Below are 23196 nucleotides of genomic sequence, written 5' to 3'. Positions count from 1 at the left end.
GTGTCAACATTACCGGATGTGTTACAAGAACTGGTGTAGGGCGTGGCGATCATGTCGTGACAACTGCTACGCTGTGGTATCAACATCTGTAAGTCATCCAGCAGCGGCTCTAATGGGTTCAATCAGAACTACAGTATTAGCCACACGGTTTTTAATTGAACCCAATGGACCTAATGCAAGTAGACTAACCATCCTAAACAGAGTGGATATCAGGTTAGCAACTTCATTATGCATTTGTCAAGTCTTTAGTCTATGACAGTACAAGTGGCTTATTGGCAAGTTCCTTTAAGAATTTGTTAGACAATGAAGGAAAATTGATATACATCAATTTTGACCATATTATGGGACAATTATTCCAGGAAGTACAACTATTAAAATTCCTGCACTAGATAAACAGGCAGTGCATACCAGGGTGTGCCAAACATGGGTGCGTAATATTTCAATTAATAAACTTGTTAACATTTTTAGTTCATCCTGTCCTTAATCGCTGAGTTGTTTTTAACTTCCAAACCTGTACATTTTAACATGTCCAATCCCAGTGAAAGGTTTTGTATGTAAATGGATTCAGTGTTGTCAGCTTGGCCTCAATTTGTGAACCAGTTAATAACATTTTAGTTGTCTGGTGCCTTGGTAAAGGTTTTGTTACATGTCAGTCTCAGCTGCTATTAACCAACCATTAGAGAGTTTTTGTTGTAAAGTTAACAAGGACTTTCCAAAAAGTTAATAGGTTGGAAATGGTTTTTGTTTGGGTTCCACTTATGAGGAAAAACAATGGCTGTATGAAGAAAGTAATAGTATTCTTCCACAGTAGTCATTCATGAGGGGTAGAATGTGAATCTTAGGAATATTTTCAGTATAGTGTTTAATTAGGAACTCATGATTGTACTCATTAGATTGCAAAAGTGTGTGGGGGACACAACACAATGAAACTGAGCTAAACATAGTTTGTGTGCAAAAACAACAACAATAACATGGGACCCGTTAGGAGAATGTGATAGTAAGACGTATAGTAAACACACTCTAGTGATCCAAGAAACAAACATTGGGTGAGAGTAGTGTTGGATTCTTAAAAGTGTATCACCTTTGCCTATCGAGATTTTACTATCATCTACTTTGCCTCAAAAAAATATAGAGTCAAATATACAATTATTTATTCTAATCTCAAAGTTGATACTGTATTTGTGTAAATACGTTACCGAAATATTTATATTATTTACTTTAGTAAATCATTTTTAAATTAAATATTCAAGTCACAAGTGTACATACCAACGTGTTTATCAACAAAATGTCACAAATTTGCAAGCGGCAAAGGCTACAGGATGCAAAACTTCCCCTTGTTAAAAGAATTTAAATGAACCTTAAAACATGAGTGGCATAAACAAGTTTTTACTTACAATACAAGGTAGAGTTGTCTGTTGTATTAGTGCAAGTAATTTAATTTTTAATTTTCTGATCTTGTTCATTTTCTTGTGAACCACTTCAAAGATTAATTTTCAGTATAGATTTGTGCACATTCTATATTTAAGGCAGACATTTACCAATTCTTTGTTTCCCGTCCACCGCCTGCATCTATTTTTGGCTGCCGCATCAGTATTTATTATGGATTTCATATTTCTAAATAATTTGTAATTCTTCATAATTTTACTGGTAAAGCTGTAGTAGAATATGTTGGTTTTGGAACTTAAGGATTCGGCAGCATCAACTCTACCTGATGGTGTTACTATTGCAAGGCGTTCAACAACGTCCTTGGCAAATGACCTCGGGGACATAGGCTTCTTGTTGGGGGTCTCACCGATGATATCTGCAGACACATCCAGGAGACTACTATCCATGTATTCAATAATGCTACTTGTGTGGTGGAGAGAAAAAAAATGTAAATAATAAAATGTTTAAACATTAACCTGACTATTGACAATACTATTGTCAGAGTCCCCTGGAATTCTGAACAATGTCACAGAGTTCCGTCTACCATCTTCTCTCTCACCAATCACCTCTTAACACATATCATAACTTACTACAGTATTTAAACTAAACATTTTATTATTTACATTTTTTTTTCTCTCTACCACACAAAGTAGCATTATTGAAGACATGGATAGTAGTCTCCTGGATGTGTCTGCAGATATCATCGGTGAGACCCCCAACAAGAAGCCTATGTCCCCGAGGTCATTTGCCAAGGACATTGTTGAACGCCTTGCAATAGTAACACCGTCAGGTAGAGTCGATGCCGCCGAATCCTTAAGTTCCAATGATTTGATTGGTTAAGAACTATAGTATTATAAATTCAGAGCTAAAGCTATGTATGTAACGTTTATAGGAGTTACTAACTTATAGGCTACTGTTTCAATAGCTATATATTGTGATTAGAGAATGTAATAGAATCTACCAATGTGTCAAGGATGCTGGTGTAGCCAACACCCATTACAAAGCCTATATGTCTGTTCTCAAAGTTTTATATTTCTTGTGATCAATGTAACTAATAAATTACTGTGAACAATATCTCATCTATTTTCACATGCCCGTAGTTTAATATTGTAATAGTTATACCACGACTGCATCGGGTTTTGCTGATATATACACCCTTAGCCCTCGGGACGCATACTTTTTAGCTACGTTATTTGTAAACAATGAAATTTGAATAAATAAAAGTTCAGAGGGATCTAGGGGACAGAAAACGGTGATGTCAGCCTAACAGGTTAATAGCACGGATTGTACAATATGTAGTTGCTCCTAGATAGTAGCCACACCACAACGTTGGATTATTGTCATAAGAGCCACCCTTGGATAAGAGTCACAGCTTGTAGCCGGATATGTGTTGATAGATATGTAACTAGACTACATGTGTTTGTCATTGTTATATTCTCCATTTTATATTCTCAAAATTGTTCCAGTTTTTTTCTTCACTTTCTGTAATCAAAATATTCAACAAGACCTAGAAATAGTAAAAATCTAGTTGTGCCAATATTATTACTTTTTGCCTCTGCCAGAGCGTGTGACTGCTCTATTAGAGTATATCAATCTAGAATGTTTTAATGCTTTTAAAATGCTGGTAGGGTTGGCAATACTGTAAAGATATATCATGGAAGTATGTATGATTATATCCTTAAGCTATAAGCACTGCATATAACTATTAATTTGCTTTGTTTGTATATTAAGCAATACATCACAATGTTATATCATGAACTCAATATATCATGGAGTGTAAAATTAACCTCAATACGGTTATCGTCTCATGTTTTTATCGTGATATCAACGATGTATCATTATATTGCCCAACTCTTAATGGCTGGAATAATTCTCAATTCTTTTACCCTATTTAAATAGGTAATTAGACTGGTTTTCCCAGAGTCAGTCACAGTATATCACTACTTGAAGCATAGTGCTATTCTTGGCTTCGCGTTTAGTGTGTTGTAGTTTGACAATAGCTGAAACTACTTGTACCAAATTTTCACGTTTTACACCTCTTCCAGAGCATCCAGCTAACATCTAAATTTCCTTAGATAGTTTTAATTCAAGGCTGACTATATTATCAGGCAAACCCCAATAGAAATGGTAGGCGGGGTTATGGTACCAAAACTAGCTAAAATGAAAGAAATTTACAGCACAGGTCTTTATTCAACACACAAAATAATTTGGAGTTCTCAACTAGTGTATGGGGACCATAGCACATTGATAAAAAGTACTGAAACAAGCTGGAGTAGTGCACCATATTAAATCACAGTAAAACAATAAAAAAGTGTTTATCCCTAAAGATACCATAATGGAAATGCATAGCAGAGATATAACACTTCTTATTGTTTTACTGTGATTTAATATCGTGCACTACTCCAGCTTGTTTCTGTACTTTCTATCGATGTGCTATGGTCCCTACTCTAGTTGAAAATTCCAAATTTTTTGTGTACTTGTTTGTTTTTGTAAAAATTATTATGACTGGTGAACGCATCAAAAGAAAGAAATGGTGCCGCACGCCACAGCCATCAATTATCGTCTGAAAAATGAAGTCCATTACGCTTTGTTGTCAGCAATGTTCAACCCGTTATATAGCATTACGAATCAAGAACTGTTCGAAAAGCGCCACTGCAATAAAAGTAGCCACTATAAAAAAATTTTCCATTACTAAGGGAAGCCATCATGTGCTACCGCCAAATTGACATCTTTTCTGACAATGGGACACAAAGGAGGACACTGGTAAGTCCATGAAGAATGCATTGTACTTACTGCGGTATGCCAAAAGGCACATGTCCAGCTGAAGCGATGTGAAAAAAATCAAGCCCATAGCCTTAGCCATTATGAGTTACGCTTGTCTGAAGGCATCAGTCAGTAACTCAGTCAGTCAGTCACTAGAAAATTCCATTTACTAATTTAAAAAAAAATCCATAGCAACTTGTTGAAAACATTTCGGGTCGATCTGAAGGCTTGTTTGGGCTAGTTTTACCTAACCAATACTGCCTCATTGTCATCATGGGAAAAGTGAAGCTGTGATGTGTTTTCATGTACCATGCCCAAACCTTTGTGGTCCCTACTATACAGTACTATCGTGATACTATGGAGCTGAACAGCCACATATAGCCATCTCTAGGTTGGCCAGAGCTACATTAAAGCCACAGACTGCTTGTATGCATCTCACCACTGGGCTTGGGAAAAGACAGCCAGCATAAGCAGGCCACTCAAGCCTTCACAGTAGTAATTTCAGATCCTTGGAAATAAAACCCTTTCCCAATTAAAATCTTAGTAGCCACTTACATAAATTTAAAAAAAAAAACAATTATGTACTTGTTAAGTGTTGTATCCATATTATTTTCCATGTTTTTCTAATTATTGCCCATCTTTGTATTATACAGAGGACATTCTGGTGACTACTACAATCACTGCTATGGTGCCCACAGCACACTGTGTGTCGCCCACATCAGGGACTCCTTCAAGAAACCAAATGAACCAGACTACCTTGAAACAGAAGTGTAAATAACCTCTATCATTTGCAGCAGTAAAAACTTCATTTTACATCTTCAACAAATCATATCATTGTATTAAAATGTAAATAATATAATGTTTAAAATCAGCACCGTATATGTGTTATAAATAATAATCATATTATAACAAAAGAATATGAACTGATAACTTTTATTATTAAGGGACATACTCCACCTGTAAGTCCAATTGTAATTAATTTCTATTGCTGTTATGTTTGTGGTTTTCTTCTTTCACTGGAGAACATCATGGAGGGTATGCCATGTGGGAAGTTGTTGTTCATCCCCATTTGGCTCAGTTCATGGTCGATGGTTTCGCCATCGTATTGGCTGTAGTACTGTGGTGCCTTCATTGTGTAACTATGTTTGTCATATTTGCTAACACTGTGTTGCTGTTTCCACATGTGCTGTGTACCATTGTTGTTAGTCCTACTAGAAGTGATGGACGTACTGCCCCTATAGTGTTTAGCGAAGTGCTTTGGCATCTCTTTATTTGTTGTCAGTTTACTGTTCATGAAATGTTCACTGCTAGAATTGTGCATCTTTTTGTGTTGTTGCTGCATGTCTGGTGTAGTGACAGTAGCTTTTGGTTGCTTGAAAGTGTTATTAGAAGCTGGATGGCTTACAGTGGATGGTAGCAGTTGGTGGTTAATTGTGTCTTCGTTTGACAGCAGTGCAGAATGTGGGGGACTTAGAGAGTTGGTGAAAGATGGTGGTATTAAATCTTGTTGTTGCATTAGTGTCTGTTGCTTCAATGTAGCAATGGTGGCTGTTTCTGGAAGGCTGTCTACTTGCAGTGGTGCTGAGAAACTGTTCTGGATTGGAGAAAAGTTGGTATGGACTTCAGCTGGTGGTACAGGAGAGTGACCTCGCAACTGCTCCTCATTTGAGTGTTCATTACTAGATGTCACCTCCACAGCATTGACATTCACCTCAGCTTGGTGCACATCTTGTGGAACTGTTGCTGCTGCTGCCAACTCCTGCGAGTTCTTTTGCTGGTAGTCTTCGTCATGGATGCTGTTTGGTGTGGGTGAAGTGGCCACAGCTGCTGCCGCCATGCTCTGCTGCATCATCATGTGAGCCTGTTGTTGTTGCATCATTTGAAAGTACATTTGCATTTGAGGAGGAAACAGGTAAGGATTAATCATCGGTGCTGGTAGCATGAAGCCAGCTGCTGCAGCAGCTGGTGGTAAGAAATGACCCATGGTGGCCATTGCAGCCATAGGATTGGGAGCCATCATACCCGGATACATTAATCCATCCCCATCCAAGTTACCATATTGGTCCACAGTGGGATCCTCTCTTTGTTTTTCTGCTGTGTTGTCTTCTTGTTCAGTTGTCTCTTGTTTATCTACTTCTTCACTGGTGGTTTGTACCTCATCTGGGGGTGTGGCTGAGCTACCTGCAGACTGGCTTTCACTGGAATATGGCTCAGGTGCAGACTGGGTAGGAGGGGCTACCTGCATTGCAGGCTCACTAGCTGTAGAAGGTGTCCCTTCAGTATCAGATGGTGGAATACTGCTAGTGGTATGAGCGGACACTGTTTCTTCACTACTAGTTCCACCTGTGGCCACAGTATCTGCTGTTGGCTGTTGCTGTTGTATATCCATCTTCTTCATCAACGACTGCAGCATCTCCACTTCCTCTTTGTTTAACTTCTTCAAATAAAAATCTTCTCTGGGTACAGATAACTGTTGTTGCTGTGCTGGAAACATGATTTGTAGTTTCCTTGTGTTATCTGAATCAGACTGTGGAGCACTTAGATTAGTATTCATCAAGTAGTCCCCTGACTGAAGAGGGTATTCCCCGAACTGTGAAGGGTGTTCGCCTGACTGAGGAGGGTATTCCCCAGACTGAGGAGAACCCTGAAGATCCTTCAGAGTGCGGAGTACACCACTTGGGCTCTTCTTCCAGGTCTCAAGACGCTGCGACTGTTCTTCAATGAGCCGTTTCTCTTCCTCAGAGTAGTCTATGTCATGGACATGTGATCTTGCAGGCATACCAGCCACACCCGCACGAACCATGTGAGCAATCCCAGGACAGTTTTCAAGCAGGATTCCAAAACACTATACAATACAACATATAAAACCATAACAAAAACATTTAACCCAAATACTCACCATTTTTCCATACTCCTCAAAGAACAGATTATTCTCACCATTCATATACAACTGGAATGGTGGCTGTGGTAGTTGAACCACCGGCATTTCCAAATTAAATGTAGCATTTCCAACATGTGGAGGGGTGGTTACTGCAGCAGTGGCAGGAAGGGATACAGAGCTAGCAGTAGCAGCAACTGGTGCCAATGTACTATTGAGTGTATTCCCAGTTACTCTCACTACACTTGTAGGCACAGAAAACGATGGAATGCAAGCCCTGCTTGTAGTAGGTGTAGTAACACTGGCTACAACAGAAACACTTGATGGTTTAACAGTGTGTGTTACAGTAGAGGTAACTGTCACACTAGGCCCTCTTATTATGATGGGTGTGGCTTGAGCAGCAGTGGTGGGTGGAGCTTGGGTAACACCGAAATAAGAATTAGGGGCTTTAGCAGGGTTTGCTATAGTAGACGACATACGAGTCATCGTGTTCACAATAGGAACAGCTTGTAACGGTGACTTACTGACTGAAGTATGGAAGGAACGTGGAACTAACTTTTGTTGCTCTGAGGGCATGGCTTTCTGCTCGTCTTGTGACAGTAATTCTGGCCAACTAGTTTGTTGTTGTTGAGATGTGTTAGTCAATGATGCTGTCATACTAAGTGACAACAACTGACGTTCAGACACTTGTTGGTTTTCCTTCTCTTTGTGTATAGCCTTCACTAGTTGTTTAGCCACATCAGTGTGTTGTAGTGAACCACTTTGTGTAGTTGTGTAAGTTCCCTTCTTTGTAACAGTGACTGACTTGGCATTACTAGCAGCAGATGTTGTCACTGTGGGGCTCTTCACTGAGTTAAACTCTTCAGCATTTGTCAAAGGTAAACTGGTGGAATCTCTCACAGAACTAAATAGAGTAGTACTATTATGACTATTACTCTTTGACTGCTGTTGATGTTGTTGCTGCCAAGCAGAAGGTGTTTGTGATATTATTGTTGTAGATGATGGTTGTTTTGGTTGCTGTTTTGACTGATGTAGCGGCTTCACCTTGGGCACCACACTGCTCGGGAGAGAACTGGTGATAATAGTACTGAAAACAGATACGTTTGATGTCGTCACAACTGCTGCACTGCATGTGACTGGTGTGATAATATCTAACTGGTCGCCTGCAGTCTTAACTGCCTAAAAAGACAGCTCTGTTAATACCAACGTTCACTACTTTAACAATGCTCTTACTTGGGAAGTTAGCGCTGGAAAGGCACTATCCTTGTCTTGTAATTCTATCAGACGTAACTGCTCCTAAAATATTGTCACAGTTCACATTGAACTTTAGTGGTACTCCTTTTAATGCTCACCATACAATATTACTTGGTACTTACCTGGAGTTCAGGGTCAACTTCTTCATTATTTGCACGACCAACAGTCAAGTGATCACGCCTCTTTCTGTGGCTCGGCTGCAAGAAAGTTGTTGTTACTTTCTCCAAGGTTTTGTTCCTCTCAGATCCCTTAGTAGCTCGACCTGCTGCCATTGACTACAACAGGTAAGTTAACAATTTAAAGCTTTAAACAAAGCTATATTATGTAAAGGAGATGCAAAAAGCATGCCCAATTTTATAGAGTTTGTATATGTAGTATACGCACAACTTTATCTAATAAAACAGCCACCTTATCACCAGTCTTCTTCTTGGACGATGCATGTTTAAACCAATCTGGGTCTGTGAAGGTACAAAACTGATAATTGGTGCATAATAAGGTTAACAACTGTCTCACGTTTAGATGAAGCTGATTTTCTTCCTCCCACAAGAGATAGGACATTAAAATCTTGATGCTTAACATCCACACTAAAAAAATAAATAATTAGATTCACTGGATGGATACAAAAGGTAAAAACAGTAGAAAGTAGAACCAAAGGACAACCTGAAAACCCTTGAAAATCAGGACGCTTATCCATGGTCTGAATACCCATTGTACTTACATTTAGACCTGACATCTCTCTAGCAGATACTTCAGCATGGCCCCCAAAGTGTTATGTATACATGGAGCCCATCGTAAAGTATTTACTTAAACAATGTCTCACGTTTTGTTCAAATCATTAATAAAGACTCGGTGTTTTCCCAGAGAAGGGTTAGTCGCTCTAATAACTCCATCAAATATCTTCTTTTCCTTGCGATACTCAATCCACACCTACCAAGAACAGTAAGAACATAACATGATGGAGAACACATACCTGACACTCATCTCCCTCAATAAACTGCATGGCCATTGCTAAGTGCCAGTCATGAGACTCCAGATCTGCAAGTATTATATAGACTGCGTAAAACTGACGTACACCACCTCACTTGTTAAACATTTAACGATACACAAATCAGTCACTATAATAATGTGTGGGTGATTACTTCTTGAATATGGTAAGAACTATTTAGTTGATTCGTGTCATCTAAAACTTTATCAACAATTAGCACGTTGGTAATGTTACTACTGAATGTGTGCTTGTGCCATGCTACATGTAATTGAGTACACATGGCATATACACATGAACACATCCATGTTACATAGATGAAGGCACTAGTAGAACAAGGCAGGGTAATGTTGGCAGTGCAACCTCTCTTAACAAACTCCCCAAATCAAGGACACAATAGAAAAAAACTCCATAAGGACAAAAATTTTGGGACCCACAGGTCTGGTTAATACATTTTTTTATCTCTGAAGCCTCTATATTACTGCAAAAAGTGGCCAAAAATCTGGGTCCCAAAATGTCTGTAATAGAGAGGTTCCACTGTAAGTGCCTACAGCAGACAATCATGCTTGAGAGAATACTGATTGCTGTGCAGTGACTGAACATTAAAGGACAAAAATTCAACAGATAAGATCAGTTGAGGATGGCAACACTGAGTCATCACAAAACACTGTTAAGGATCAGAGGACAGAACTAGTACCCCACAGGAGACATATAGCATACACACTACACTCAACACAACACACACTACACATGCATGCACACACAAAGCAATACAAACCCTTTGGCTACAGTATACATACATGGTTATGCCTATCCAAGGTCACCTAAGGTGTTATGAGTCTGCTGGTAAATCTTTTCAACTAACACCCTATGCAAGAGACACACACACACACTACACATACCGACCTTCCCTATATGTCTTATGTACTCCAAGGGCAGCATTAAAGTACACCTTTGAGGAGAAGGCCATCAGATCATCGGAAGAAAAATTCTTCAAATTTGCATCCATTGAATAATCTGATCTCCGAGTGTGTGACTGGAGATCTTTACGATTTGGTACAGGAGCTTTGAAAACTGCTTTGAACAACAGTTCATAGAGAATAGCTATATTAGAAAATTGACACATATTATTAACTTGTGTGTGTGTGTGTGCGTGCGTGTGTGTGCGTGCGTGTGCGTGCGTGTGTGTGTGTGTGTGTGCACACACAACAATGCCGTACAATTGTGACATCTACTACTATTACAAGTGATTATTGTCAACTATGCAGCAGCTAACATCATGCTTTCAGCGTAAATGTAACATTATAACATTGACAATAAAACAGCCAACACGCATGCAATGTAGATTGTTTCTATAAAGTGCATAGCCTTAGCATACTAGTACACATAAAGCTTCTCTGAAGACGAGAAATTCAGACAAGATAATAAGGTCACTTGTCTAAACTGGCAATTATTGATGGTGTCAATAGTGTAGTATACACACAGAGTGACCAGCCTAATGTAGTCATGATCTGTTTGATAAACGGCGACCCAAAGGTGACCGGAATACACAGTGATAAGATATTTGTATCGAGGAATTCCTGGTTACATTTCCTGGATTTTAACAGGTGTTAATCATGAGCATTTACACAAAGTTTGCTGATGTGTATTTGGTGACAAACAGTTCACAAACCTACACAAGTGTGTACATAAAACTAAGGTTTTGCCAAAACCTGAAACATTTATTCCTTAGTAGTAGATACCCCAGTTTGACAGTTACCGTTTCTAGGTATAGTTTTGCAGCTTAAACTATTTGAAATATTGCAGAGCCTGACACACAACTGTTTATCTCACATTGGCAAATAGCAGAATTGTTCCTGAACTCCTTTGTCATAATGCTGTCATAGTGATTACCATCTGAGTATGCCAGTCGAATAACAAGTCCACCAGGACTACTAGAACCAAATGTCTTGAGACCAACTTGTGTCGAACGTTCCTCTTGAAAATGATACACTTCTATTTTACAATGATGGATGGCTGATATGGCAGCCAGTTCTATTTCACCGGCCCAACACTATAGTTTAGAAAGAAACAAATAAAATCTTTATAGGAAAAACCTATATAAACTTACAGTTGGATGTCTCAATTTAAACAGGTATGAGTCAACTGATTCTTCCAAGAACTATTATTGAGCCATAGTACAATTATTACAACATAAAATACGTGGCATTACCTCCTTAAAATTAGCCTGGTTTTCTCGGATATAATCAATACACTCCTTGCGTACTTGCAAGTGTTCCACTTGCGATAAATAAACCTAAGAAAAATAAACCATTTTAAGATCTACAAATGTTACTCTACTTTACGCACAGCAGATATTACACAAATGAACTTTTACCTGTTCTGCCACTGCTCTGAACAAACACGAGCCGTCCTTCGCGATGTGTTTTCGCCACATGTTCTTAGCCTCCAAGTACCTGTCTAGTTCGGTACCTTTACTGCCTGGCCGCCTCGTTGGCCGGAATTTTCGTCTACCCTCACTATTCCAAATAGAGCCCACCATTAATAAACATAGAAATACAACAGATTTACATGAGAAATTCCACAATTTTGTCTACTCTAGCTTAGTTTATACTAATTCGTTTATACACAAGATAATTCTAATGTTTCTAACAGGATTTGAGACACACCCCGTTTATATACCTTTGTTATACACTGACCCATAACAATCTACTAATTTTACTAACCTCATTTTAAGATTGCTAGCGAAGGACGACCTATCTGTCTATCGACCGGTGCATGGCCACTGCCTCAGAGGCAGTAAAGAAACGCGGGAATTTACAAGATTGTTCGGTGTTATAAGCTAGCGCATGCGCCTTAGTTCTAAAAAATTGGCACGAAAATATGGTGCGGTGGTTGTGATTCAAAAATACACTGTCAGAGAAGATCTTTTCTGTAGTTTTGTGTGAATATGAGTGAAGTTAGTTTCTTTGGGAAACAGTTAAAACTCGATAAAGAGGAAGATGGTATGCGTTAAGTTCTCCACGTGCAAGACCAGTAGATGTAACCTTTTTCTAGCTGCTGATGTTGTTAAGGCGATTGAAGAAGCAGTAGATATGGAAACGTTAACTCTTAGTGGCAATACATGTGGTGTTGAGGCGTGCAAAGCGATTGGAGCAGCCTTGAGCACAAAACCCACATTTAAAGTAAATTTAAAAAATACCTTAGTGATCACCTATTGTCCTCTTACTTAGAGAGCCATATGGAGAGATATTTTTACTGGTAGACTGTTAGATGAAATTCCACCATCGCTGGTATGTAATGTAGATGTGTATGTCAGATGGTAAGGTGTATGTACACCTTTAGGATCATTTAGGGGATGGAGTGATAGTATCTAGTGCTAAATTAACTGAACTAGATCTTAGTGACAATGCTTTTGGTCCTAATGGGATCAAAGGAGCTGTCAACCTACTCAGCAGTCCGGCATGCTTCTCTTTAAAAATCCTTACACTGAATAATGTCGGATTGGGAATTGGTGGGGCAAAGGTATATATGCGTTATGCCTATTAAATGTTTGATTTAGAAATCTTTGTGCTTGCTAGCTTTTAGCGACATCTTTACTCAACTGTCATCAAGCAGCTGCAGAAGCCGGTGATAAATTTGCTTTAGAAGAATTTACATCCGGCCGTAATCGACTGGAAAACGAGGGAGCCAAAGCTATGGCCGAAGTATTTGAGGTCAGCAAATTGTATTATGTAACAATCCTAAAATAATCCTGATGGTTTTGCAGACATTAGGTACTCTAGTGCGTGTATCAATGACACAAAACGGTATTAACCATCCTGGAATAACAGCCCTAGCCAGAGCATTAGCTAAAAACCCTAACATGGAAGTGTTGGACCTTAATGATAATACATTCACAGCAAAAGGAGCAGCTGCTGTAGCAGAGGTATAATAGCTTACATGTGTATGAATTTTGAGTACTAAAGAAAATTCATATTTTGTTCTAGGCTTTCCCTATGCTTAATAAACTGAAGAAGATTAATTTTGGTGACTGCTTGTTGAGGGCGGAAGGTGCTAAAGTAATAGCAACAGCAGTACAGGATCATTTACCCAATCTTGAGGTACAGTGAACACTCAACAAACAGTTGATATCCATGTCATTCAGGAACTAGACTTGAGCTTCAATGAAGTCGATGGGGAGGCTGCTCTAGCCATTGGTACAGCTTTAGCCAACAAAACCATAATAAAGAAAGTAGAATTAAATGGTTAGTTCACTGTTTCTCAATACTTTATTTTCTAAATAATTATATATATATACTAGGTAATTGTATTGGAGAGACTAATATTGAGTTACTACGCCAGTCACTGGAGGCTAAAGGCCATATGGATGTTCTGGGTAACTTGAGTGACGACGAAGGTGATGATGATGATGAAGATGACGGTGGCAGTGGGTCAGAAGAAGAAGATGAGGAACAAGATGATGACAAAGAAACCAAACCTTCTGAAGAAGCCCCAGCAGATGGAGTCAAAGAAGACTCAGTACATGAGGCTACAGCTAAATCCCCTCAACCATCACCTGTATGTTAATGTTAACATCAACATCACTAGCCGGTAATGCTACATACATTACTTCACATGTATTAGGGAGTATCAGTAGACACTTATTGGAATAATCCTACTATTGACAATTTGTGGTTATTGCCAGCTGGGGAGAGGACCAACCTTGTAGCTACGAAAGTTCTTGTGAGTGCAACAAACTCTTTTTAAAGTACTAACTTGATGATGTTTAGGAGTGCAAGACACCAGACATGATGGAGTTTGGTAGACATTTTGTGAGGGTATGAAATATTTTATCTAGAGTCATTTGCTACAAGCTTTAAATTCTATTAGATTGCAGCATGCTGTAAAATGAAAGATGACCAGGCTGCAAAAACAGCAGTACTTCAAGTTTTAGGTGTGTGTGTGTGTGCGTGCGTGCATGTGTGCTTGCATGCATGCATGTGTGGCATAGCCAAGTAGATAGGGCATCAGCCTAGTTATCAAAAGGTTCCAGGTTTGATGTTTGGTTATGCATAGTTGCTGTTGTTTTCTTGAGAAAGAAACTTTATTTATAATGCTCCAGTATACCCAGCTGTATAATGGTGACCTGTGTGGCCTGGTGTCAACTGGGGAAGCAAATATCCAACTTTCCTTGTCTCCCTTAGTTGTATTGGGGTTTTTGTGAAACTTTAGGTTCCATGACTGAGACCTGGACGGTCCCCCTGTGGGTTACTAGTCCTGGATTTGCCTGTACACACTTGAGTTGAGCTGCGCACAGGCCACCCAGTGCTGGTTTGCTGGATGGCAATGGCTGTGTTTCACTCGACCACTGCAGGCTTTCTGTGTGTGTAGGGAGTATAGCTTAATTAAGTGGTTATAGCATTGGCCTGGTAAACATAAGCAGGTTTGATGCCCAGTTTGTGTTGTTTACTTAAGCAAAACAAAATTACTCATGAACAAACAACTTTCTTCACGTTGCTCCAGTCTTCCCAGCTGTATAATGGGGACATATGCCCAACTGTTCTTGTCATGCTTAGCAGTGTTAGAGTTGTTGTGGAATTTCTGGCTCAGCAGCCTGATTTGGACGATAGTCCTGCCCCAGGAGGATGTGCATGCATTGACTTGAGTACATCAGGTACTCCAATGTTGGCTTGGGCAATGTTTGTGTTTTGCACAGCTACATGTGTGTTATAATTATGTGTTCATGTATGATGTACATGTGTTCATGTATGATGTACAGTGTACTAGCTATTCATGTGGTTAACCACAGAAACATCATTCAAAGCTCATATGACCAGTGATTTCATGTCCGCTTTCCTTCAACATGTGGGATTGTTGAAGGTATTTTTATTACTAGGTGATAAACTGTTGACAAGTCATTGCTTTACCACAGAACGAAGATAAAACTTTTCAACCAACCACAGACATAGAAGGCCCTATTGTAGCAATGATGCATCTTGCTAAAGAGAAAATACTGTCAGAGGAACAGATCGACATGCTGAAACTATTCATCTTCAAGTATGTACAATTTCATCAATGTATTACACATTTTTATGCACTTTTTTTTTACAGAGAAGACTCTCTTATTCATCAACAACAATCACTAAAACAATATGTTCAGGAAAATATAAGTGCTGTATGACAGTATATATATATATATATATAGATAGTTGCAAATTAAAATTTAAGCTATGCTTATTTTTTATTCTAATGTGCAGTACTGAGCAGATAGTAGGCACCCTTGTGAGCCAGTAGTTCTTTGTGTGTCCCTTTCTCTATCACTTGTCCATTGTGTATGACAGCTATACAGTCAGCGTTTTGTATGGTGGAGAGACGATGAGCTATGACAACACTGGTGCGACCCTGTCTGGCACTATCCAATGCTTCTTGTACTATCTGTATGTATGTATGTGTGGTAACAGTATGAAAAGTGAAGCTTGTTGTACCTTTTCACTCTCAGTGTCCAGAGCAGAAGTGGCTTCATCCAATAATAGTATCTTTGGATCCCTCACCAGAGCTCGTGCTATTGCCACACGTTGCTTCTGTCCTCCTGATAACTGAGTACCTCGAGATCCAGCATTGGTTTGGTATCCCTGTTAGCAGCAATATATCAATTAAACATGTGGAGTGACATACTGTGTTACACATGTACAGGATAGTGGTGACATAACATGTTACACACCTGGGGTAAGCTCATGATGAAATTATGAATGTTGGCTGACTTGGCAGCCATTTCTACTTCTTCATCAGTCACTTCTCTAAAGTTAGCTCCATAACGGATGTTATCAGCAATACTTGTATCAAACAAAACTGGCTCCTGTGACACTAACCCTATCTGACTACGCAGCCATTGAATATTTAATGTTCCAATATCATTGCCGTCCAAACACTAAACAAATTTAGACGTAAAACAATGTTGGTTATTTGTGTCTACCATGCTCTCACCAATTTTCCATTCCACGGGTCATAGAACCTAAGCAGTAGCTGAATTACAGTGCTCTTGCCACAGCCACTTGGTCCCACCAGTGCCACAGTTTGGCCAGGCTTTATGGCAAGGTCTAGCCCACTCAGAACTGTTGTTTCTGGACGAGTTGGATAGTTGAAGGAAACACTGTCGATATCAACTGAAGCATTATTAGAATCCTGTAAAAAAGGAACAAAAAATGGAATTTACTACTCATGAAAAACTCACAGGTTTAATGCCACTTTCACTGTAAGGATCAATGCTTGGTTCACTATTGATGATCTGAAATATTCGGGAGGCTGCAATACGAGCTTTTGCAATCTCTGGAGCATATGTCGTTAATTGTCCTACAACCAGTGATGTGAGCACAATTGCAGCCAACGTCCTAACAAATTGTATACCAAACTGTACAATCATTCAGGGCAGACCAACCTAAATACATCCTGGTATTCAACCAATCCTTCCTCTACTAAGAATCTGGAAAACGAAAAGGTTATGCAGTACAGAAGATACAGTATTCCCTGAGAAATTCCAAAAACAATTCCGTGCATACATGATCCATATGCTCCAAGTCTGGGGAAACATTGTACACACAAGATAACTACTGTACTGTGACTGGTACATATTTACTTGAATGGTTCCTTCAGTGTCTTATTGTATCGTAATGAGAAACTAGTTTCTACTCCCAATGAGTGAACTGTACGTATGTTCTCAATGGCTTGCGACGCTAGCTAAAATAATGCAATGAAATTATGGAAGATTGCAAGTGAAAAAAATAAAATACCCGCCCAGCATTCTCAAGTAGTTTCTTGTTGATCACAGTACGGCCTTTGACATTACGGACCCTGTAGGCTACAGCTAGCATTACAAATGGGACACAGCCCAAAATGACAAGAGTTAATTGCCACGAGGAATAGAATGCAATACCAAGGGCAACAGAAAGAGATGATAGTCCTTGTACAACCTGACCCAAACTGACACCTGTGGCCTACAAAATACAAAAAATGAAATAAAAATCTGAAAGTAGATAATAAAATTATAAAGACTTACTCCTTTAACTAGAGAAGCATCAACAGCAAGCCTTGTTGTCAATGTTCCTGTTGAATTCTCTGGAGCATCAAACCATCCCATATCTTGGTGAAGAAATGCTTTGAACACCTCTCGTCGCAGTCGAAGGGTTAGTTTCTCACTTGCAATAGCCAGCATAGTACTCTGTAGCCACATGGACGACATTAACACATGAATAGGACAGTGGAAACTATCACCTTGAGTAGGTTAGAAAATAACACTATACTACCAATTAGTATGAAATAAGGGACTGTTTCTCTTGTTCTCTCTCGAACATCTTCTTCGTTACAACCTCCAAGAATCTGAAAGTGAGAAATACACATGTAACAATGACGATGCATAATTCCAAGAGTCAATTCATCACACACACACAAGACTCAATTGTACACCTCTAATATTCTACTGAAGACAATAGACAGTGTAGGTTGTACAGCACCAAGTACAACAGCAGCAAACACCCCCAACAATACAAAGTACCACTCTGGTTTGTTCAGTGCTAGTAACTGCCTCATGGGTACAGCAGGTGGTAATGATTCCTGTTCCTTTTGTTGTTGTGGCTGCTGCTTAACCCGGCCAAGTAGTAGGTCAAGAAATGTGGGATTCCATGGTTCCTCTGGAGCCTACAAGAGCGGCATGACAAACCAACAAATACAAAACAGCCTGCTTACCACATCTGCAGCTTTTTGTGATTTGTCTACTTCCAAATGTAAGGAGAACTTTCTAGAAACTGATGGTGACTTTTCCACTGGGTCAGGACTATTGTAAGAAGACTGACTGGAGACTTGTCTATTGTATGACAATTTATGGGGACGTTTTATGGCTGACTTGAAAGCTGCAAGTGGTTCTAAAAAGGAGACATGTAATTCCAGGGAGAAAATGGTGGATAGTTACCAGTGATGTCATCCTCCTCCTCCACTTCAATCATCTGTGCTGTTACTAAGTCATAGTAGACACCTTCATGGTCCATTAGTTCTGAGTGTGTGCCTATTTCAGCCACACGGCCTGATTTGATGGCAGCTATGACATCAGCTGTTTGTACTGTTGATAATCTGTGAGCTATCACCACTGTAGTTCTGCCTTGCCTAGCCTGTATAACACAAGTTATGAGGTAAGTGTGTGGGTACAGTGTGTATTGTGTGCAGTGGCATAGCTAAGTGATAAGAGCACCAGCTTGGTATTCTAAAGTTTCCAGGTTTGATGCCTGTGGTGCTCAGTTGCTGTTGTTTTCTTGAGCTTTATTAGTCTACCCAGCTGTTTAAATGGGTACCTGGTGTTAACTGGGGAAGTAAATGCCAACTGTTCATGTCTTGTGTAACGGATGAGGTTCAGGTTGGACTTTGGGTGCCCACATATTCAGGTTGCTCAATTACAGCAGATAGCCTTTTTGTGTAGTGTGTGTATGTGTAGTGTGTGTACAGTATGGTAGTTTGTGTAACCATTACTTTGTCTAGTGCTGCTTGTACTTGTGCTTCACTCTCAGTGTCCAAAGCAGATGTGGCCTCGTCCAACAACAGGATCTTTGGGTCCCTAACTAGAGCACGAGCTATGGCTATACGTTGCTTCTGTCCACCTGATAACTGAGTACCACGCTCCCCTACTAGAGTATTGTAGCCATCTGGTAGCTCAGAGATAAATGAGTGAGCATTAGCAGCTATTGCTGCTGCCTCAATCTCCTCTAGTGTGGCATCTTCATTTCCAAAACGAATGTTCTCTGATATTGTTGTAGCAAACAACACCGGTTCCTGACTGACTACTCCTATATTGTTCCGTAACCAATGTATGTTGAGATCACGAACATCATGTCCTCCAACCAACACCTACACAGAGACATTTACAGCATATGAGAGTGTCAACACAAACAGAAACATAACCACACACATACATACACACTACACATGTAAACACACATACCTGTCCATCATGTACATCATAGAATCTCTGTATCATTTGTACTACTGTACTCTTGCCACATCCACTGGGTCCCACTAGGGCTAGAGTCTGACCTGGTTTAACAGTGATATCAAGCCCCTGTAGTACCTAACAAAACACAACAAATACAGTTAACAATCTCCTATTGTATCTAGTTATAATCTTACTGGTACATCTGGTCTAGCCGGATAAGCAAAGTGGACATTTTTCAGCTCCACAACTTGATCAATCTTCTCTGGTTTTAATCCTAAAGGTGACCTGCTGTCAATAGCTGGTACCTGGAACACATTATATACTAACAATGCTAATGTTGGAGAACACAAATACCCTTTGTATGATCCTGTATACAACCGAAGCTGAGCCCCGGCCAATGAGAAAGTTCTCAAGTTCTGGGGCAGCTTGACCAAGAGCTAATCCTCCAATTATAATGCAAATAAACACCTGTAAATAAGTGGAATATAACTGGAATAATATGGCAGATACAAAATTACTGTAAATATATCTCCAATTGGTAACTGATCTTCTACAGGACATTCAGTAGCTAGCAGCGAGCCAAACCTAACAATAAAAATGCGTTGAGTTTTAAAAGGAGGATATTTCTGTGACCTACCAAGTTGCTAGGGAATAACTAGAGAAGAATATTGCCATCGTAGTTCCTAGCAGTGTTCCAGAGACTGCTCCACGTTTTATTCCAATACGTCGGGCAGCACCAAGTTCTCCGACATAACGTACTATTTCCTTTTTCTCTCCACCAAATGCCATAACCGTTCTGATGGAAGAAATTACTTCCTCAGCGATTGCGCCAGCTTTAGCATATGCACTTTGCTCTTGTGCAGTGAAGGTGGTTGTTAACTAGAATTACACAATAAATATCACTAATTTTGAAAATAAATCTATTTTGGACACTTTGAGACCACCCCAATGCAATGAGGTGTGCTTTTTCAGGGATCTTAAAATATACATACTGGGACCATGCTTAATATAGAGGGGTTTTGATTTCAAAGGTCTATAAAGTGTACCCACTAAATACAAATGGGAACATGGACAAGTGTCCTCATTATTAAAGGTGTCTACATTTATTCATGGCGTCCTTGTTTTTCACCAACACATACAGGCTATACCTTAGTTAGCACTCCTACTGCAACCACCATTAAAGGCACTACAGCTAGAACTACAAGAGCCAATTTCCAGCTGACAACAAACGCCACTGTGAATCCACAACAAAATGTTGATGTATTCTGTACCAAGATGGCAATACGATCGCCAATTCCAGCTTGAATTTTTTCCACATCACTGTATGAATAATGGAATATTAGAATACTTGCAAGGATACCCCACATTAAACCACAATATAATATAAACAATACATTAAAAATAACAATAAAATATTCAATCTGACATTATGAAACAATTATAATTTCTAATTTATTAGACAGACACACTGCTCTCAATTTTCACCCACTCCATTACACTGGTATGCTCTGGTGGATGAGAACAACCCCTTGTCATATTCAAAGCTTATACGATCAAAGGGACTTCAAATATAGTTTACATACCACCTGTAGCCCACAAGTACAGTGAAGCCATCTATTTCTCAAAAGGATTGTGTGTAGTCTATCTATTAATAATAATATTAATAATTTTGAAATAAAGTAGTGAATATGTAATTCCTATTATTGGGAAACCTACAGCATTGATTGTTAAAAAATAAACTTCCTTCTAGGCCATATATGTTCAAGGATGTAAACGTATCCCACAAATAAAAAATGTACTACAAACACAAAATCATTTAAAACAAACTTTTCTTTTAAAGCAGGGGAATAAATCTGTATCGTATTGTTAAGCAATAGTTGTTCTATAATGACTGTTGTGTGTAAGTTAAGTAATAACAATTTCCACTACATATTTACAATGGTTCCTTATAAGGATGATACCAGGACATACAGTATGTTACACAAGGGGTGACAGAAACAAGCTGTGTATATATCCGTTACACATTTGTAGGATCACAGGCATAGGCTATTATTTTGTTATGATTTTCAAATTTAGAAACTTCACGTTGTGGGTTGTTAACATGCATATCTACCTACCTGTAGTTTGGAATGTTATATATTTCATAGGAACCAAAATTGGTGCTGTATTTTATGGAATGTGATTGGAAAACATTAACTTCACCCCAGACCACAAATTTACAAGTATTTAAATGTCACTACTAAAATTTAATATGATAATGAAATGTAACACACCATGTGTGTATGTGATATAAATGTTTGGTCTTACAACAGATACAATGATGAGGCAATTAAGGGGGTAGCTGTGCAAGGGGTGTCCATAGGGGTGGTGGGGTGTCTACTATTAATGGTGTGTGTGCATGCACAATTGTAGAATAAAATTACGCCTCATGGATGATATGTCCTTGTTATGTGACTCACACGTGCACATACATACTTAACAAGTCCCTTCTCACTACATGTCTACTCCAAAAAAGTGAGGATGTGTTGTAGTTAAAGTGTTTATCCTAATAAGAACAGTTTGTGGCATGATTGAGTTAGGCTGTGTTCCTTGGCTGCACAAATTAAAACCATTTTGAACAATCCTGACCCCATCCTTCAAATATCCCTATAAACTACTGGGTCGATGAAACTAGTAGTTAAGTTTCTGCAAACAGCAACTGCTTTGGGCAAATAATTAATGACCTGACCAATGCTGCACCAGCAACACATCAATCCAACCAGACATAATAAATTCCAAATGGACAACTGCTCAGAGGAGATGTGACTGCTGGTGTCAACTAACCCCTTACATAAAAATTGTGGAACACCACATCATACACACACACACACACACACACACACACACACACACACACACACACACACACACACACACACACACACACACACACACACACACACACACACACACACACACACACACACACACACACACACACACACACACACACACACACACACACACACAGTAGACACTACACACAATGGCTTCTTACTCTGATAGTCTGTTGGTCAGTTGAGCAGATGTTGTCACATCATACCAGCTGAGATCTTGGTGCATGATGGAAGAGAATAGAGTTCTTCGTATGCGTAGTGCTTGCCGGTAACCAGCTAAATTCCAAGATGATATAGCAATTGTCGCAGTCACAAAAACCCCAAATGCAACAGGGAGATAATACAGAGCGAGCTCAGTCAATTCTGATAACAATTCATCTGCTTCTTCTTCCAACATTTCATTTGTTAAAACAGTTACATTTCTGGTACTATTTGGATTGTAACATGACGAGCTGTTTGCGGGACATGTCAACTTGGCCAAATCTACAAATCTATTAAGTGCTCTTGTTAGAAGTAATATATGTACAATCTGCCCTGAACCAAAGAGGACAGCTGAAATGGTACCCATTATCATTAGAACAACATCCTTCCAGTCAGCAAAGGTAAACTAAAATACAACACATTACAGTTCGGTCATGTGACTGATGACGTAAGTGATGGAATGCTCAAACAATGACATAATTTAGCGTTAAAAGGTTAAAGGTTTCGTGAGCTTGCGTGTTATGTAACTTGGTTTACCATTTTCAGTATCGATATGGGTTTTTCTTTCTTCTTCGCAGGCTTGGCTACCTCGCTAACATTCCTATACATGCAAAAGTAACGGATGACAATTAGTAGTTGAATGCCAAAAAAAATAAACGTGCTTACTCCGTGTTGTTCGAGGTTTTGACTACTGGTATTGCGCCATTTTCAACCCCGTCCGATGGCCCTATCTTGCCAACTATGTCTTGCATCTCTAGACCTTCTTCAGCCATGAGGAGTGGATCTCAAATAATCACCTGGGCCTGAATAATTTTTCGTAATTAAGACAAAGTATTTAGACCAACTCCACTCCTATTTCGAA

General features: G+C 39.3%; 4 protein-coding genes across 7 annotated transcripts in view; 2 read left to right on the top strand and 2 right to left on the bottom strand.

Annotated features, from left to right (window-relative positions):
• Positions 1-5443, top strand: part of LOC136238322 (rho GTPase-activating protein 7-like) — an 18539-nt gene extending 13096 nt beyond the window's left edge. For all 3 annotated transcript variants that reach the window (XM_066028741.1, XM_066028739.1, XM_066028740.1), the window contains 2 exons: positions 40-213; positions 4842-5443. In XM_066028741.1, the coding sequence (XP_065884813.1) occupies positions 40-213; positions 4842-4962 (295 nt within the window). In that variant the 3' untranslated portion in view covers positions 4963-5443. The remainder of the gene's footprint in view (positions 1-39; positions 214-4841) is intronic.
• Positions 4976-12166, bottom strand: LOC136238318 (mucin-3A-like). 2 transcript variants are annotated; one of them, XM_066028733.1, is made up of 14 exons: positions 12029-12166; positions 11680-11821; positions 11515-11598; positions 11413-11463; positions 11136-11355; positions 10209-10406; positions 9291-9355; positions 9141-9247; positions 8834-8904; positions 8729-8778; positions 8443-8595; positions 8300-8362; positions 7088-8245; positions 4976-7033 (listed from the first exon to the last, which is right to left on the bottom strand). In XM_066028733.1, the coding sequence occupies exons 1-14, from the start codon at positions 12031-12033 to the stop codon at positions 5180-5182; spliced, it is 4221 nt and encodes a 1406-aa protein (XP_065884805.1). In that variant the 5' UTR covers positions 12034-12166; the 3' UTR covers positions 4976-5179. The 2 variants fall into 2 exon arrangements, with proteins under 2 accessions (XP_065884805.1, XP_065884806.1); XM_066028734.1 differs by lacking the exons at positions 11136-11355; positions 11413-11463; positions 11515-11598; positions 11680-11821; positions 12029-12166 and having other exon boundaries at positions 10103-10249.
• LOC136238328 (ran GTPase-activating protein 1-like) lies at positions 12143-15534 on the top strand. The gene is made up of 15 exons (XM_066028747.1): positions 12143-12307; positions 12360-12487; positions 12536-12595; positions 12648-12827; positions 12884-13018; positions 13072-13230; positions 13292-13405; positions 13450-13549; positions 13606-13862; positions 13929-14027; positions 14075-14122; positions 14175-14238; positions 15094-15164; positions 15217-15341; positions 15396-15534. The coding sequence occupies exons 1-15, from the start codon at positions 12253-12255 to the stop codon at positions 15463-15465; spliced, it is 1665 nt and encodes a 554-aa protein (XP_065884819.1). The 5' UTR covers positions 12143-12252; the 3' UTR covers positions 15466-15534.
• LOC136238320 (ATP-dependent translocase ABCB1-like) lies at positions 15483-23196 on the bottom strand. Its single transcript, XM_066028737.1, has 23 exons — positions 23001-23196; positions 22872-22935; positions 22295-22740; positions 20406-20577; positions 19895-20136; positions 19776-19842; positions 19612-19725; positions 19452-19562; positions 19267-19392; positions 18798-19172; positions 18247-18442; positions 18024-18199; positions 17745-17975; positions 17553-17657; positions 17338-17499; positions 17072-17275; positions 16918-17018; positions 16720-16860; positions 16516-16672; positions 16269-16466; positions 16006-16212; positions 15770-15916; positions 15483-15719 (listed from the first exon to the last, which is right to left on the bottom strand). Exons 1-23 carry the CDS (start codon positions 23105-23107, stop codon positions 15531-15533), a joined length of 4038 nt encoding a protein of 1345 aa, XP_065884809.1. The 5' UTR covers positions 23108-23196; the 3' UTR covers positions 15483-15530.

This window comes from Dysidea avara, chromosome 11 (genome assembly GCF_963678975.1).
Source record: "Dysidea avara chromosome 11, odDysAvar1.4, whole genome shotgun sequence".
In the NCBI taxonomy this organism is placed as follows: Eukaryota; Metazoa; Porifera; class Demospongiae; order Dictyoceratida; family Dysideidae; genus Dysidea; species Dysidea avara.
The sequence above is the reverse complement of the archived record's forward strand: the minus strand, read 5'-3'. Positions and strand labels throughout refer to the sequence as shown.

What these genes read in the sequence shown, in the direction of transcription:
- LOC136238328 (XM_066028747.1), top strand. Translation starts at nt 12,253, where the DNA reads ATGAGTGAAGTTAGTTTCTTTGGGAAACAGTTAAAACTCGATAAAGAG. An exon ending in AAAGAAAGTAGAATTAAATG is followed by an intron (nt 13,550 to 13,605) that starts GTTAGTTCACTG and finishes TATATATACTAG; the next exon opens with GTAATTGTATTGGAGAGACT. An exon ending in TTGTAGCTACGAAAGTTCTT is followed by an intron (nt 14,028 to 14,074) that starts GTGAGTGCAACA and finishes GATGATGTTTAG; the next exon opens with GAGTGCAAGACACCAGACAT.
- LOC136238320 (XM_066028737.1), bottom strand. Translation starts at nt 23,107, where the DNA reads ATGGCTGAAGAAGGTCTAGAGATGCAAGACATAGTTGGCAAGATAGGG. An exon ending in CAGTAGGAGTGCTAACTAAG is followed by an intron (nt 20,137 to 20,405) that starts GTATAGCCTGTA and finishes GTGTAATTCTAG; the next exon opens with TTAACAACCACCTTCACTGC. An exon ending in GGAGGAGGATGACATCACTG is followed by an intron (nt 18,200 to 18,246) that starts GTAACTATCCAC and finishes TCTCCTTTTTAG; the next exon opens with AACCACTTGCAGCTTTCAAG.
- LOC136238318 (XM_066028733.1), bottom strand. An exon ending in TTGAGGGAGATGAGTGTCAG is followed by an intron (nt 9,248 to 9,290) that starts GTATGTGTTCTC and finishes TGTTCTTGGTAG; the next exon opens with GTGTGGATTGAGTATCGCAA. An exon ending in AAAATCAGCTTCATCTAAAC is followed by an intron (nt 8,779 to 8,833) that starts GTGAGACAGTTG and finishes GTACCTTCACAG; the next exon opens with ACCCAGATTGGTTTAAACAT.